Here is a 16,159-nt window from a genome sequence, read left to right on the forward strand (position 1 = left end):
CAATAGCAAAGACTTGGAACCAACCCAAATGTCCATCAATGATAGACTGGATTAAGAAAATGTGGCACATATACACCATGGAATACTATGCAGTCAATAAAAAGGATGAGTTCATGTCCTTTGTAGTGATATGGATGAAGCTGGAAACCATCATTCTGAGCAAACCATCACAAGGACAGAAAACCAAACACCACATGTTCTCACTCATAGGTGGGAACTGAACAATGAGAACACTTGGACACAGGGTGGGGAACATCACACAATGGGGCCTGTCATGGAGTGGGGGAATGGGGGAGGGATAGCGTTGGGAGAAGTGCCTAATGTAAATGACGAGTTGATGGGTGCAGCAAACCAACACAGCACATGTATACATATGTTAGAGGCCTGCACGTTGTGCACATGTACCCTAGAACGTAAAAGTATAATAATAAAAGAAAAAATAAAAGAAAAAGATACTTGCACACGCATGTTTATAGCAGCACAATTCACACTTGCAAAAATGTGGAACCAACTCAAATGCCCATCAATGAGTAGATAAAGAAACTGTGACATATATATACATATATGATAGAATACTACACAGCCATAAAAAGGAATGAATTAACACATTCGCAGTGACCTGGATGAGACTGAAGGCTATTATTCTAAGTGAAGTAACTCAGGAATGGAAAACCAAACATCGTATGTTCTCATTAATAAGTAGGAGCTAAGCTACGAGGATGCAAAGGCTTAAGAATGACACAATGGGCTTTGGGGACTCGGTGGGGAAAGGATGGGAAGGGAGTGTGGTGTATACTGCTCAGGTGCACAAACTGGGTGCAATGTATACTGCTCGGGTGATGGGTGCCCCAAATTCTCACAAATCACCTCTAAAGAACTTACTCATGTAACCAAACACCACCTGTTCCCTGATAACCTATGGAAATAAAAAAATTGAAAAAAAACAACAAAAGACAAAGAGCACTGGTAAAGATAACTATGTAATTATAAATGATATAAATGTATATTTCTTCTCCTTAAGTGATTTTAAAAGAAAAAGAAAAAAAAGTCCCTGTTTGTAGAGAATCCACACACTTAACTTTATGTTTCCTGTCACAGGAAAAACTCTAAGACCCTCACTCAGAGCTCTTTGCTTTTAACAGACATCTTGAATAAAACTAGTCACCTTGTTTCTCAACCACAGATTGGAAATAGAAAACCAAATGAGATTCATGGGATATCAGAAGCCAGCTCACTAACAGTGAAGTAAAAGATGAACAGATAAATGAACAGAAAGAAATAAAGAGGTACAAATTCTAAAAAGCAATCAGAGACATTTTTAAAAAGCATTGCAGTTTAGGTTATTTAATCTGGTAATTCTCAAACTTGTTGGTCTCAGGACCTTCTTGTACTTGTAAAACTTTCTGAGAACATTAAAGAGCTTTTTTAGTGTAAGTTTTATACATATACATATACATATAAAAAGTTATAAAACAAAGTGTTCATTAATTCATTCAAAACAGTAAACCCACACTAGTTATTAACATATATAACATACTTTTTATTTTTAAAAACTGTATTTTTCAAAAAAGAAAAATTTTAGTGAGAATAGTGCCATCATTTAATATCATGGTTGAATCTCTTTAATATCTAGCTCAACAGATGATAGCTAAATTCTCTTATCTACTTTTATATTCAGTCTGTTATGTTGCTTTGTTTAAGTATATGAAGAAAATTCAACTTTACAAAGATACATAGTTGGAAAGGGAAGAAGTATTTTAATAGCCTTTTCAGATAATTATTAATATTCTTTAATACCACACCAAAACTCAACAAGTGGTCATTTCTTAAAAATTAGTTGCAATGAACTATATTGCAATATACCTGAAACCATAACATAAAATTTTGTACACTAAATTAAAATCCATTAGGTCTTTTACCCATGGTGATTTGACATTTAGAATATATTGGTTCTCTGAGTTACGCAGATTTTCCAAATGCCAATACATTTCCTTGTAAAATATAAAAAAGTGATCATATTTTAACAAATATGATCACCACAAATTTCATCAGAAGAGTCTAGAAGCACTGGGAAGCTGTCAAGCTCACCACAGCAGCAAATATGTTTTACAAAGTTTCAACCTTCACTTACATTTTTATCATGAGTCACAAATAAATTAGTTGCTTTCCTTGAAGAAAAGGCTCACTTCATTCATTTTCAGGAAAATGTGTACCAACTGTCCTATTCTGAGTAGTCTCTGTGACTGTTACCCTTTCAAGTAAAAATGGTATTCCATGAAAAAAGCATGTAGTTCAGCTCACAACTCAAATAATGTAAGTGCTTTTCCTGAGACAAACATCATACTTCAGTAGGCATCACACAGAATATTTGTAAGATGCATACTTAAAGGTCAAGATTTAATAAAAGTAATAATGTTTACTGCATCATCAAGGACAAGATTAAATAAAACTTTTTTTTTAACTGCCAATGCATGGCAATAAAAATGCAATGACACTAGTAGACTTTGCTAACATCTTGATCCATGTTATGGCACCAGCAATTTTATGCATGATTGTTATTCACCATCAGCACAAATGCCAAAGCAGAAAAAAAGAAAAATCATAATAATTTTTTAAAAATTCCTAAGCAGACAACATCTTAGTATTATGATGCAGAGTTTTGACTCATAGACGCCCTGAAAGGGTTTTGGGAATTCAAGGGTCTAAAGACCACACTTTGTTCATCATTGATTTAACCTACTACATGGGTGATTATCCCTACGTCTTAATGAAACCTGAGAGAATTTTTCCATTCACTTTTAAAGTTTAAAACTGATTATTTCATCAAGAAAAGGCAAAACTGTATTCGTTAGATTCCACTTTTTAAAAAAAGATCAGTTAGTGTATATCTTAGAAATATTTCCTGCTAAAATGTTAATAAAACAATCCTTAGAACTTAACATTCAGTTGCCTGGCAATTATGCTTTATGTCAGTCATCTCATTTCCTGACCCATCTCATTTTCTGATAATTTTGCAAATACACATAGTATTTACATTTACATTTTCTGAGAAATGAAGATATTAAAATATGGCATAAGGGTTTTCAAAATAAAAAAAGACAAATTATCACCCACATTATGGATAACTGCTACCCTGCATGCCTCAATTCAAGACAGAATCAGGGGTTACGAGAGTCAGAGAGGCAGAGGTAAAGTACCTAGGCATATAAAAGCTCATATGAAATGACCAGTCAAACTGAGGCAACAATCTGAAGAGAACAGCTTTCTAACTGCAAAAACAGGCAAAGACATGAGTTGCAAGATTAGACCTTGAGAAGTCACAAAGAGTTTGGTTGGAAGGAGGTAGGGAGACACGGGCATAAGGCCAACTGCCCCCATCAATGTGTAGTCAGGTGCAAGGCTGTAGAGAATTTTACACAGAGAATCTGCATTAAATTTTCACTGAAAAAGTAAAATCAAGCCAGTGTAATAAGAGAGTAAATAATTTATTTCAAGGACAATGCACTGCATACAAACACACTGCATCCTCTCCACTCAGATACTAAATTTCAGTATTACCTTTTTTCTCTTCTTCCTCTTCTTCACAAAATTCTGCTAGAGAAAATGCTTCTTTGAGTTGCTCTAATTCAACTTTTAGAGTTTCTAATTCTTCTCCACTCAGAGAATTAAGGATAGATTTCACCTGAATGGATATAAGAATAAAATGTTACAGGAGTATGAAAGAAAAGAAAAACATTCACAGATAGGGAAGAGACTATATATAGATTATATTGAAGTCAAAATTACGAGCTGACCAGTCAGCACAAGTTATTCCTTAAGAACCTTAACACAAGAGGCTGGTTATGACAGAAAGGTAGGGAGACTCTGTACTTCTAAAAGTAATACCAGCCAGAAATTCCTGGAAATTATCAGTGTTTAACAACGGCTTAGAAATCACAGAAAAATGAGATAATCTTAAATCAATTAAAAGCTAACAGGTAACTGTACACAAATTGGCAGCTCAAGTCAACAGGTTTCTTGGCAGCCTAGGTCAAAAAAAGTAAAAACAAAACAAAACAAAAACCAAAGCGAAGAAAAAACAACAAATGTCCTATTAAGACCTCTTTGTTAATCTGCCTTTTTCGTCTAAATTTAAAGAAATAATACTTGACTAATTCTATTTCTAGCAATTAGTTCAGTCAAACATCAGTTTTTAAATTTATTTTGTGGTAGTATTTCCAACGCATCTCAAGCCGCTATCAAAAATACATTTCATCTTCCAAATGTACAAAGAGAAAAGAAACTATGCAGCATTCTTTTACTTGAAGACTTTTTCCAGTTGAGATTTTGGCTTGGAATTACCTTTATTTCACTTTCTCGGGAAAGCATCTCCAGAGCTTCTAGATGTGAAAGGCCTTGAAATTCATCAAAGAGTAACCCATAATGAGTTTTCTTTTCTGTTTCCATAGTAACCTCATTGGAGTTCCATATCTCTTCTTTCTCCTTCGCCTCTCGTAAAACCTAAAAAGAGATGGAGGCATTACACTGTAGCAAACAATGAGAGCTCAAGGATGAGTTCTGGGAATTGAAGGAAGCAAAGCTTAGACATATTACAGTACAGACGATTGCCCTTTCATTCTTGGCATTGCAATTCAAATCTGGTAGACTCAGGAGCTACAGAAAGAAAGATGATCACACATAATTTGAGACGGCATTTCACTGTGTCACCCAGGCTGGAGTGCAGTGGCACGTCTCTGCTCACTGCAACCTCTGCCTCCCAGGTTTAAGCTATTCTCGTGTTTCAGCCTCCCGAGTAGTTGGGATTATAGGCATATGCCACCATGCCCAGCTAATTTTTGTATTTTTAGAAGAGATGGGGTTTCATTATGTTGGCCAGGTTGATCTTGAACTCCTGACCTCAACTGATCCACCTGCCTCGGCCTCCCAAAGTGCTGGGATTACAGCTGTGAGCCACCGTGCCTGGTCACATAATTTGATCCTAGAAAGTGCAAATAACACCCAAGGAACCAGTCTCTCTGAAAGTGATTTAAACATTAAAAAGAAAAAAAAAAAAACCTGACAAGGTTTAGCATTTTGTACTGCACTGATGGGAGGATCCTGCAGAAAGGAAACAGGAGGAAAAAACAGCTGGGTATTTCTGTAAACAGTAGAGCTCTCACCAATCCCTGACCCCCCAAAAAACGCCTTAATAAAAATATTATTGAAAATTCTTGAAAAGAAAACACTAACAAGGTTCCAAGTAAACAAAGGCAAAAATACAGACCAAAACAGAAACAGGAAGTAAATAGGTAAAGATAATCAGTACCTGAGATAGTGTAGCATTTCGGTTCATCAGACCCTTGGTTCTTTTAAATCCAGGATCCCCTTCAGCTATCACATCCATTGTCTTTTTTCCAATGAATTCTAAGGCATCCAAACCCCCACTGATAACACTCTTTCCCTAGAAAATACACGAAACCTCATTACAACAATATTGAGAAAACATAATGATATGCATATTTTTATTATTATATAAAAATAGTGGCTAACAATACCAAGCATTGGCAAGAATGTAAGGCAAATAAAACAATCGCACACTGCTTATGGGAATGTAAATAGGTATAACTTCGTTGGAAAACTGTTTGTCAACATCTACTACAGCTGCATGACCCAGCAATTCCACTCATGGTTACATCCTAACAGAAATAAGTACAGAGGTTCATCAGAAGACATGTACAAAAATGTTCATAACAGCTGTTTGTAATAGCTACAAACTGAAAACTACCCCAATGCTCACCAACTATGAAATGAATAAATAAAACGTGACAAAGCTTCACAATGAAATACAACAAAGAAAATCAAATCTTCCACACAAACTCCACCATAGATACATTATACAAACATAATGTTGTGTGAAAGAAGTTAGCTACTATATGTGATTCCACTTATGTAAAGCTGAAATGCAGGTAAAATTAACCTATGATGGTAGAGGTCAGGATTATGGTTATCTTGGTGCAGGAGAGGGGAAGACACAGGAAACTGGGAGAGGACACAAGATGATGGGGGGATCTGCTGTACGGTAATACTGTTTCTTACTCTGGGTGCTTCACACTGAAAATTCAAACAATACTTATTGTTTCATTCTTCTGTATGTATATTTCAATAAAAAGTTAAAATTTAAAAAAATACTAGCTATCTATCCTCATGTAGCAAAGATATTTAGCTTCCTAGACAATCCTTTCACAAATCTTTTTAATCATATATAGTTTCGCAAATATCTGTCAAAAAGATCACATTTCCCCTTTGCCTAAAAGATGCAACTATGAGAAAAATATTTTTGTAAAGCAGACATTTTCTTAGGGCCACCAAATTAAGAATTCATAATACATATATTGCCTCTCTGTAACTCCTACTCCCTTATTGTTACTCCTTTATTTCCTACTTTCATCCTTATTGCTTTAATGAAAGTTTTCAAGTAGCATTCACTCCACCCATAAGATCAAAGTGACTGGTCTTCAGTGGCCTGGACTCCTTTAAAAGTAATCAGTCCACATGTATGTTCAAAGAAAAGAGAGAGAAAGATATGCAAATTTATTATAATTATGGAAAGGAACAGGCCACCTTGCACTTTTTTACTTACTGTGCTCTGAACAGCAGTAGAGATAGTTGAGAATACACCAAATGCCCCAGTCACTGGGGAGAAGTTTTCATTCTCTTTGGCATTTGTCTCTCCTACAAGAGGGAGGGGATGTGTAAACATGAAGCACAGGTCCCTTAACTCTTATGCTTTATTAGCATCTATGTGAATTTTTTAAAACTAGACCCTGCCTACTACACACAAGGCTTTAGCCCTTTTTATCATTTTAAACCATTTGCTTATTTTAAAATGAAAGCTAAGATAGGCAGTTTTCATTTTCATTTCACTTCAAAAATAAAATCCAGTTTTGTAAACAAACAGCTGATATATACAACAGACTACATGTTGTATGATTCCAATTATATAATCTTCAGGACAAAGTCAAACTATAAGGTCAGAAAACTATAAGATCAGTAATTGCTGAGAACTGACAGTAAGTGGAACAGAGTGACTACAAAAGGGCATGAGAGAACTTTTTTGGGGTAATAAAAATATTCTTATGTCTCAATTATCAATACAGATATAAGAAACATTCCATATATCTGTATTGATCATTCTATAAAGAATGTTTTCTATATCTGCATAATCACAGTGTACTATGATTACATAGTATAAACAGAAGTATATATACTGGTCAAAACATGTAAAACTGTACATCTAAAAAGAATAAATTTTACCGTGTGTAAATTATAACTCAATAAACCTGATTTTTAAAAATCCAGTCTATTTTAAATTTTGTCCTAGAAAATTATGATTAGTAGAAATCAAACAGACATACATTACAAAGATGGGTATATTTCAAAAAAAAAATCTATTAACTTTAGAAATTTCACATAGGAAAACAACCATTATACCAAATAATTTAAGTATTATTAAATACTCTATTATCGAGAGGACTTCCACTTCCAGCCATAATAGATTAACTGGTATTAGATACGCCCTCCTGCCACAACAACTGAAAAACTGGACAATATATAAGAAGCAACTGTCTTCAGACATAGGACCATAGGCAGTACAAGACTTTGGTTCACACAAGAAAAAAAAAAGTAAACTTTACAATTGGCTTGGCTTTCTGTATAGAGGAGCTTTCCAGGCCATGACAGAGGGAGGAGAAACCCAAGTAGGGCATGGCAACCAGTATGAGTGGAAGAAACGGAGACTGGAATCTGGGAATGCTGAAGCAATCAGAATTTGCAGGTCAGAAAACCACAGAGAAGGAAGCTACATAGCTAAAGAGTTCTAAGAATCCGCACAGGCATGCCCAAAGACAACTTTAGGTGTTTTTGCTTAAATACCGCACTGCTCAGGCACCGGGAGACTCCACGAGTCTGTACAAAGAACTACCACAGAGCTATAAGCTAAGCAATCCCCAGAGATCATGCTGAGAAACATCTGACTTCCAACCACCAAAGCAGAGACTTTATTAAACACCCGGGAATTAAGGTAGAGACTTCAGAAGAGTCAAGCCTTAGCAGTAAAGATAAATAGTACTTAGTTGGAGTAAAGGCCACTCTAGACTCACCCTAAACAAGCTTTATAAAAAGCCTTGGCCAGGCATGGCAGCTCACACCTGTAATCCCAGTACTTGGGAGGCCGAGGCAGGAGAATCACTTGAGGTCAGGAGTTTGAGACCAGCCTGGCCAACACGGCAAAACCTCACCTCTACTAAAAATACTAAAATTAGCCGGGCATGGTGGCGCATGCTTGCAATCCCAGCTACTTGGGAGGCTAAGGCAGGAGAAGAGCTTGAACCCAGGAGGCAGAGGTTGCAGTGAGCTGAGATGGTACCACTGCACTACAGCCTGGGCGACAGAGTAAGACTCTGTCTCAAAAAAAAAAGAAAAAGAAAAAAAAGCCTTAAAAGCATCAATTTAAGTTGCAAATACCTTAACTGCCCGCTGACAAAAGGAAAGCAGAAGATAGTACCCTTTAAAGGAAGACAACAAAATCCCTAACAGATGATCAGTGACTTCCATCAGTGGCCTATACTTATCTCAAAATTCTGAAAAGATACATGTTGACTATAAGACATATCCCTGGCAGAGGAATTAACCCCCTTCCTCGGGAACTTTAGAAGATAGAAGGGGTTTAGTATCAAAAGGCAGTCCATTGTAATTTTGAAAAGTTCTCCCTGTTAAACTCTTTATTAAACTAAAACTTAACTCCATATAACTTCCACTGAGTAGTACTAGTTACTAGTTCTCTCCCAATAAACCATGAATAATAAACCTAATCCTCTTCTCCATGCTATTCTTCAGAAAAAAGACCAGTATATTCTCCCAATCTCCCTTCTCCAGATTACCAGATTCAGTATCTCTTATAAGACTTTCTCTCATAAGACTTTAATTCTAGACATTTCACTATTGTGAAAGAAAATAAAATCTCAGGACCCCAAATTTACTATGCCAAAAGATAAAGTTAAGCTGAAAGCTCAGTTACACAAAAAACTGCCTTTCCTTTTGTTCCTAAGCAGAAAGGCCAGACAGAAGGCCAGATGTTTCCACAGGTAGCTACTCTACGTTTACTTTATCTCATGTAAACTGCCAATTTACTGAGCGTAAGACACATACATAATTTACCTCTGCTCTTTCCTTTTACACATAAAATGTGGATTCAGTGAACACTGACCAAAGATTCAAAAGAAGGCAACCACTTGCCCCTCTTATCTACCCTCCCCTTTCTTTTCTTCCTCTTTCCCCTACAGCCCACTCTTTCTCCTTTAAATATTGAAGTCCCCAGACCCTCTTCAAAAAGAGTATGGAAGACAGATTGTTTCTGTGGTTTGTGTTCCTTTTTCCCAGGTGTATCCTTCAAACTTCGCAAAATAAACCTCTAACTTGATTGAGACCTGTCTCAGATACTTTCTGATTTATACTATCTAGCTCACTCTTTTCAGGATTCACCCAGTTTTTCAAAGTCCTTCTTAAAACATGGCCCTCTGTGGTAGGTATCTTTCAGTGTCATGAAGATGCTGTTGTTAACATATTCAAAGCCACTTCTACCCCCTTTTTCCTTGCCTGCTAAATCCATATCCTGATCTTGAGGTTTCCGATAATGCCCACAACTCACTCTCTCAGCACCTCTTGCTGCTACATCAAGAACATGAGATCCTGTTCCAGGCAATGGCATTGGAGAAGAAATATGCTTGGGACTGCTGGAAAACATTTCCCCTCTTTAAAGAAAGAGAGATGCGTGAGGAGAAATGACACTTCCCATCTACTTCATTCCTGACTTTGAGCATGGTTGTTTTAGAACACTGTACTTGGAGCTGCAGTATTATCAGGCAACCATAAAGAAACTATACAGAAATCAACAGAGAATACTGTAGAGAAGCCAGCCCAAAACCTTGACATCATTGAGCCACTAAACTAACTCTGGAACAGCCTACTTCTAGACTCCTTAAGTAAGAAAAATACACTGACTTTCATTCACACATTCTGTTACTTGCAGCTAAAATAGTTTAACTGATGCAGGCATCACTAAGAACAGTGCCTTCAATTCACATACATAGTCCTTTGCAGCCATGTTTATACAATGTAACTTGTCTCCTAGCCATAAGCGATCCATGGACACATGACCCAAATTTAGACTGATCTAATTCTTTTACCTAGGAACTCAGAAGTGGAAATAACTGATGCCAGAATTCAATATAAAGCTGGGGCTGAGGAAAATAAACAGCAAAAGTCAGTCTGCTTCAAGAAAAAAACAGACAGATCAACAAAAAGAAACAAGAAAGACAATAAAGTCCATGAGAGATGAATACAAACAAGGCCTTGAAAAGATTCCTATTTTCTGGTCCCAGGCCCTCTAGATTTCTGGTTATAATTCTAGCCTTCATGGTTTGAGAGCAGGTTTCTGTCCGATCAAGGCCAGCCTCTAGAATTAAACTTAGTCTTCATAAAAATCTGAACACAAAAAGAATACACACCCAAAACAATACATTAAAATATTTTTCTTGTGTCACAACAGACTCAGATTCAGCTAACTCTTACTGGTCTCTCATTCAATTATGCCAAGCAAAATGCTAAGCAATTTTTATATTGTATATTCATGGCCTTATTTGTTAAATATTTACAACAATCACTTGAGATATAAAATATTCTATTTCAGATGTGGAAAGTGAAGCGAAGGGACACATAAGCGATTAAATGACATAGATGTCTAACTGGGAGCTAAAGATTCTAAATTGTTTCTCACTACAGTCCCATGATGCCCTGAGTATCAGATGTCCAATAAATACCTACTGAAAAATTAGTTCAACTGCTCCATTTCAATTCATAATTCTAGGTCTTTATGTTTCCATATACTGACCTGCTACATACTTGACTTCAGTTGAAATTTCACTGGGACTAGGGATTCCAAGGGAAGTCTCTGCCTTCTCGATGACATTTGAAATACCTTGTCCTAATGAGAAAAATGATAACTTTTTTTTGCTATTTGTCACCAAAACTGAAGAAACAAACCAAAATTCAAACTTGAAGATTTAAATCAAGTTGATTTAAATGATTTAAATTTAAATAAAATCATTTATGACCACAAGACATGTTATTTTGACAATATGTAACTAATCTTGGCACTATTTCCCTAAAAAAAAAAAACCAAAGAATAAGTTCACAGTAATCATTCCTAGACTTCAATATTCTAACGAGGAAATGCTACAAACTCTAGTGGCAGTATACATCAGCCCATCATTACTAATGCATCCTCAAACTATAAAGCCTTCGAGTAAACATGGAAGGAAAAAGATTTTTAACAAAGTCATATGCAACACAGATCCATATAAAATACACACATAAAAATAACTAAATGACTGATGATCTTACCTACTGTGGCTACCGTAGCCGAGGCTGAAGAGAGTATAGACTTGCCCCAGCTCCCCCAATAACCCCACCTGGTCTGGGGTACATCTTTGGAAACATTATCCTAATTTCCCAGTAGGCAGAAAAACAAAAGGCAAAGAAAAATGAAAAAAATTAGAGGAAAACGAGAATGTACGGACAAAGTATCTAATTATTAGCCAAAAGCATGGGTGAACAAATACATATTATTTAGCTAAAAAAATGTATTGCTTGACTGGCAGATATATGCTATCAGTATGTAAGCACCATGTAGCGAAAGCAATTACTCATAAAAACATCTATAGCATGGAAAAGACTATATTTTAGGTTGTACAGACAAAAAAATAAGAGCAATTCTAAATTGGTATTTATGCCAAATTTCTTTTAGCCCCAACACTTTTTAATCCTAGTATTTTCATAGATACCCTATTTTGTCTGTGGTCTGTGATACCTGAATAGGGAGAACTTTTGAAGTCTCAAGGTCACTGGAAGGTTTGGTCTCTGGTCTTTTCCGAGTGGAAACTACAGGTTCTGATTTACTCTCTGGCTTGGCACCTTGGTCAACAAACTCAGAATTCTTGGCTGGCTCACAGTTTCCATCTTCAAGGATGGGGGCTGCTTCAGTTAGCAGTGGAGTCTCAATATCATCTTTATCTGACATGATTAGAACATCACCTGGTAAAATTAAAGCCCCCCACCCAAAAAAAAAAAAAAACCTTTTATATAGGCTCCTTTGGTATAAAGTATTTGTTTAAACTTTTTAGTTTGAGATTATCATAGATTCACATACAAGTACAAGGAATAATGCAGAGATCCCACATACCTACATCCAGTTTCCCCCAACTGTAAAACTTACACAAATATAATATCACAACCAGGAAACTGATATCAATGCAATCCACTGATCTCATTCAGATTTCATCAGTTTTACATGCACTTATTTGTATTTAGTTCTATAAAATTTTATCACATGTAGAGCTTTGTGTGACTATCACAATCAAGATACAGAACAGTTCAATCACAAGGATTCCCCTGTGCTATCCTTTTTTAGCCATAACCACTTGCCACACTCCTTCCAACCCAAAGCAACTACTGATCGCTCTGATTGACAGGTGTTCTCCATCTCTATAATTTTGTCATTTCAAGATGTTATATAAATGAAATCATACAGCATGTTATCTATTGAGATTGACTTTTTTCACTCAGCATAAGCCCCTCAAGATCCATTTAAGTTGTGTGTATCAATATTCCTTCCTTTTTATTTCTGGGTAGTATTCCATAGTATAGATGTATCACAGTTTACCCATTTTTCCATTGAAGGATATCTGTATTGTTTCCAGTTTGGGACTATTTTAAATAAAACAGCCATGAAAGTTCATGTATAGGTTTTTGGGGGAACATAAGCTTTCATTTCTCTGGGGTAAATGACCAAGAGTACAATTGTTGAGTCATATGGTTAAGTTCATGTTTAGTTTTACAAGAAACTGCCATATGCTTTTCCAGACTAGCTACACCATTTTATATTTCCACTAGCAATGTATGAGTGATCAAGTTTTTCTGCATTCTTGCCAGCATTTGACACTGTCGCCATTTTTTAATTGAGTCACTCTGACGGCTATGTGGTGATATCTCATTGTGGATTTCAGTTGCATTTCTCTAAGACCTAATAAGGTTGAACATCTTTTCATGTGCTTATACGCCATCTGTATATCCTTGTCACTGAAATATCTTTGTATCTTTTGCCCATTTTCTAATGAGTTTTTTTTTTTTTACTGTTTAAGTTTTGAGAGCTCTTCATATATTCTGTATATGTGGTTTACAAATATTTTTTTTCCAGTCTGTAGCTTATCTTTTAATTGTCTTCATAGGGCCTTTCGGAGCAAGTCTTTAATTTTAATGAGGTATAATTTACCAATTTTTCCTTTTATTGATTGTCCTTAAAAATCTTTTTAGTTATTAATCATTCCTATCTCAATTTTTCCAGGACATTATGAAATTTAAGCCATCAGATAGGATTTATGTCAGATCAACTTCTGAATACCAATGTTACTCAATTCAATTCCTTCCAGATGTAGAGCTCTTTGGCAATTAAAGCCAACATACTATTAGTGTTTCTACAAAGAACAGACACTAGTTTCCAGGATAACTAAGGATTATCAGGGTAGAAAATCAATACATCTCACACATATGTACACACACGCCATAGGTATGTACTGATATATACTAAGTGCAGAATTAGACCCAACCCATGCCATCAAAATGTTTCTAATGTATTAGAAAAGAAACGCATATTAAAACTAAGGCAGACTGGATGCAGCACTATAACTGAGGTGCTGCATTCAGTCAACACACAAAATGCTGAAACATCCCTGCCAGACTATCCAACACACAAAATGCTGAAAAAGACAGAACTCCATTAGAATCAGACAACGTAATTCATGAACAAAGTACCTGAAATAAGTCTAGAGCAATGGTCACAAACTGGGAATTCGAGTGCCAAATCCAGCCCTCAGATGTTTTTATTTGGCCTGCACGGTATTTAAACTTTGCAAAAACTAGTTGCCAACATTTAAAAATCAGACCTCATATAAAAATACAGGCTTCCAACTTCTCACTTGTAAAATTGAAAGATCTAGCAACACAGGGCCCACATTCAACTTTCTAATAACCAGCTTGTGCCAAATAGCTGCTGGGCCCTTTTAGCTGGGGCAGTTGCTCTCCAGCTCCCTATAACCTCCCATGCAAATCCACTTCACTCAAATTATGCTATTATGTTACCTGATTAACCTCTGTAGGCATCTGAATTGGCAACACCTGCCTTAAAAGAAGCATACGATTTTGACAGATGATGATGCCAATGACAGGATTCAAGGATATGGAAACAACATGTGGGTACAGCCAAAGGCCTGAGGTCTGACAGTATAGAATATGGACAGTTACAGTAGGGAGTAGTTACCATGGCAGGGAGAAGAACAATAGGAAGGCAAGAAGCTAGAGAAGTAGACTAAGATAACACTATGGAGTTCAGAATATATGGGTATATAATATAAACACATTATACATTTCCAAAACACACAGAGAAAAAATCCAGATACAACTACTCACTGACATACAAACCAACTTAGAAGTAGCCATTCATTCACTTGCAAACATTTTTTGCGTACCTACTACGTACCAAGTAGTACCACAGTACCTGTGGAAATAGAGAACTAATGTAGCCATTTACTCCAAGGGCCTAATAGAGTAAAGATGAGACAGTTTTTGCACAAAGTTCAACTAATGTTCTGTGTATATGAATAAATGTTTCCTATCTTTTCCTTATGCTCTCTCCAGGTTGCAACACATCATTATCATCATCATAAATAAATACAGTATACTATATGTAGAATATATAATATACATATTACATAAATTTATATAATTCCATGAAAGACTGGAAGGACATACTCCAAAATATATTTTTAAAGACAGGGTCTTGCTATGTTGGTCAGGTTGGTCTTGAACCCTAGGCCTGGCCTCAAGCAATCCTCCCCTGCCTCAGCCTCCCAAAGTGCTAAAATTACACAAGTGAGCCACCATGCCCGGCCAAAACAGTCCCTTTACTAAAATATTAAACACTGGTTATTTCTATTCTTTCATTTGTGCCCGATACTTGAGCTAAGCCAGAAGAGAATTTTTTACGGTGATGGCTGTTTATTTTATCATTACTATCGTTATTAGAATGACTGTACCATCTCTGTTCTCAACTCATTCATAATCTAGGAGAAAGGTAAAACAATAAAAAGGAATAAACACCAAGTACGTGGAACTGCACTATTCAGTGTTTTGTAAGTCTTCCAGGTATTGTGTAGTAAGCGTGTAGAAATAATTGTAGTTTCTTCTCCAGTTATTTTCCCAATTGGAGGAGAAAGACTACAATAACTGGAACACTAAAAATTAAATGGCTGAGCCATATCTTTAAGAACTAAAAACGCATACGCTTACACACACACACACATATATACACATATATATATTATATACACTCCCCCCGCCCCATTTACCAAAACGGAGAGCAGTACAGCTTAGTAGCTAAAAGCACGGGCTCTGGAGTTAACTTTCTTCCTGTCCTGCAGCGATTGTGGGGAAGTCAAGTCACCTGTCTGCCTCTCCGTTTCCTCATCCGTCAAATGGGGTTCTGGGTCCCTATAAAGATTCAGTGACGCGATATGTGAGGGGCTTAGAACAGCGAACGGCACGTAACCGCCCACAGGTTGACAGCTGCCATTAGTTGGTGTGGTGGTGGTTTGTATCCTTATTATCGTTATTAATACGGCTGTCTCTAGATGAGCAAACATGCGCTCTCACTTCTTCCCACATCCAAGAATGGGTCCCAAACGAGAGATTCAGTGTAAACGTGTAAACGTCCGCTCCCAACTAAGTTCTCAGGCGCTGACAACAATAATTCCCTCACACAAACGTAGCGCTTCAATCACTAAAGCGCTTTCACAGCCCTCGACCCTGCCGCGAGATGTAAGCCGCCCACCGTCAGGTCACCGCCTCCCTAACGACTTCGGCTGCCCGGGCCCGGCCCCTAAACCTCGCACCCCTACTGCCTCGTCCAGGAAGTTCCGCACCTATCCGGCCGCCACCCTCAGAACAGCCACCGCAGCCGACTCGACGTTCCTACTGCCCCGGAAGTGCTCCTTCAGCGCAGAGGCGGGCC

At 36.9% G+C, this 16,159-nt stretch overlaps 1 protein-coding gene across 4 annotated transcripts in view; it reads right to left on the reverse strand.

The window, feature by feature from the left end:
* Positions 1 to 16,152, reverse strand: part of FAM114A2 (family with sequence similarity 114, member A2) — a 51,675-nt gene extending 35,523 nt beyond the window's left edge. The window contains exons 1-9 of one of the 4 annotated variants that reach the window (XM_011981239.1): positions 16,071 to 16,118; positions 15,593 to 15,639; positions 11,906 to 12,129; positions 11,440 to 11,539; positions 10,928 to 11,020; positions 6,620 to 6,711; positions 5,306 to 5,440; positions 4,342 to 4,500; positions 3,559 to 3,682 (exon numbers count right to left, since the gene is read on the reverse strand). In XM_011981239.1, the coding sequence (XP_011836629.1) occupies positions 3,559 to 3,682; positions 4,342 to 4,500; positions 5,306 to 5,440; positions 6,620 to 6,711; positions 10,928 to 11,020; positions 11,440 to 11,539; positions 11,906 to 12,115 (913 nt within the window). In that variant the 5' untranslated portion in view covers positions 12,116 to 12,129; positions 15,593 to 15,639; positions 16,071 to 16,118. Of the gene's footprint in view, positions 1 to 3,558; positions 3,683 to 4,341; positions 4,501 to 5,305; positions 5,441 to 6,619; positions 6,712 to 10,927; positions 11,021 to 11,439; positions 11,540 to 11,905; positions 12,130 to 15,592 lie in introns of all 4 variants that reach the window. The other 3 variants (XM_011981238.1, XM_011981237.1, XM_011981240.1) reach the window with 3 other exon arrangements.
* Between the last annotated feature and the right edge of the window lie 7 nt (positions 16,153 to 16,159).

Source organism: Mandrillus leucophaeus, unplaced genomic scaffold (genome assembly GCF_000951045.1).
Source record: "Mandrillus leucophaeus isolate KB7577 unplaced genomic scaffold, Mleu.le_1.0 Scaffold222, whole genome shotgun sequence".
NCBI lineage: Eukaryota > Metazoa > Chordata > Mammalia > Primates > Cercopithecidae > Mandrillus > Mandrillus leucophaeus.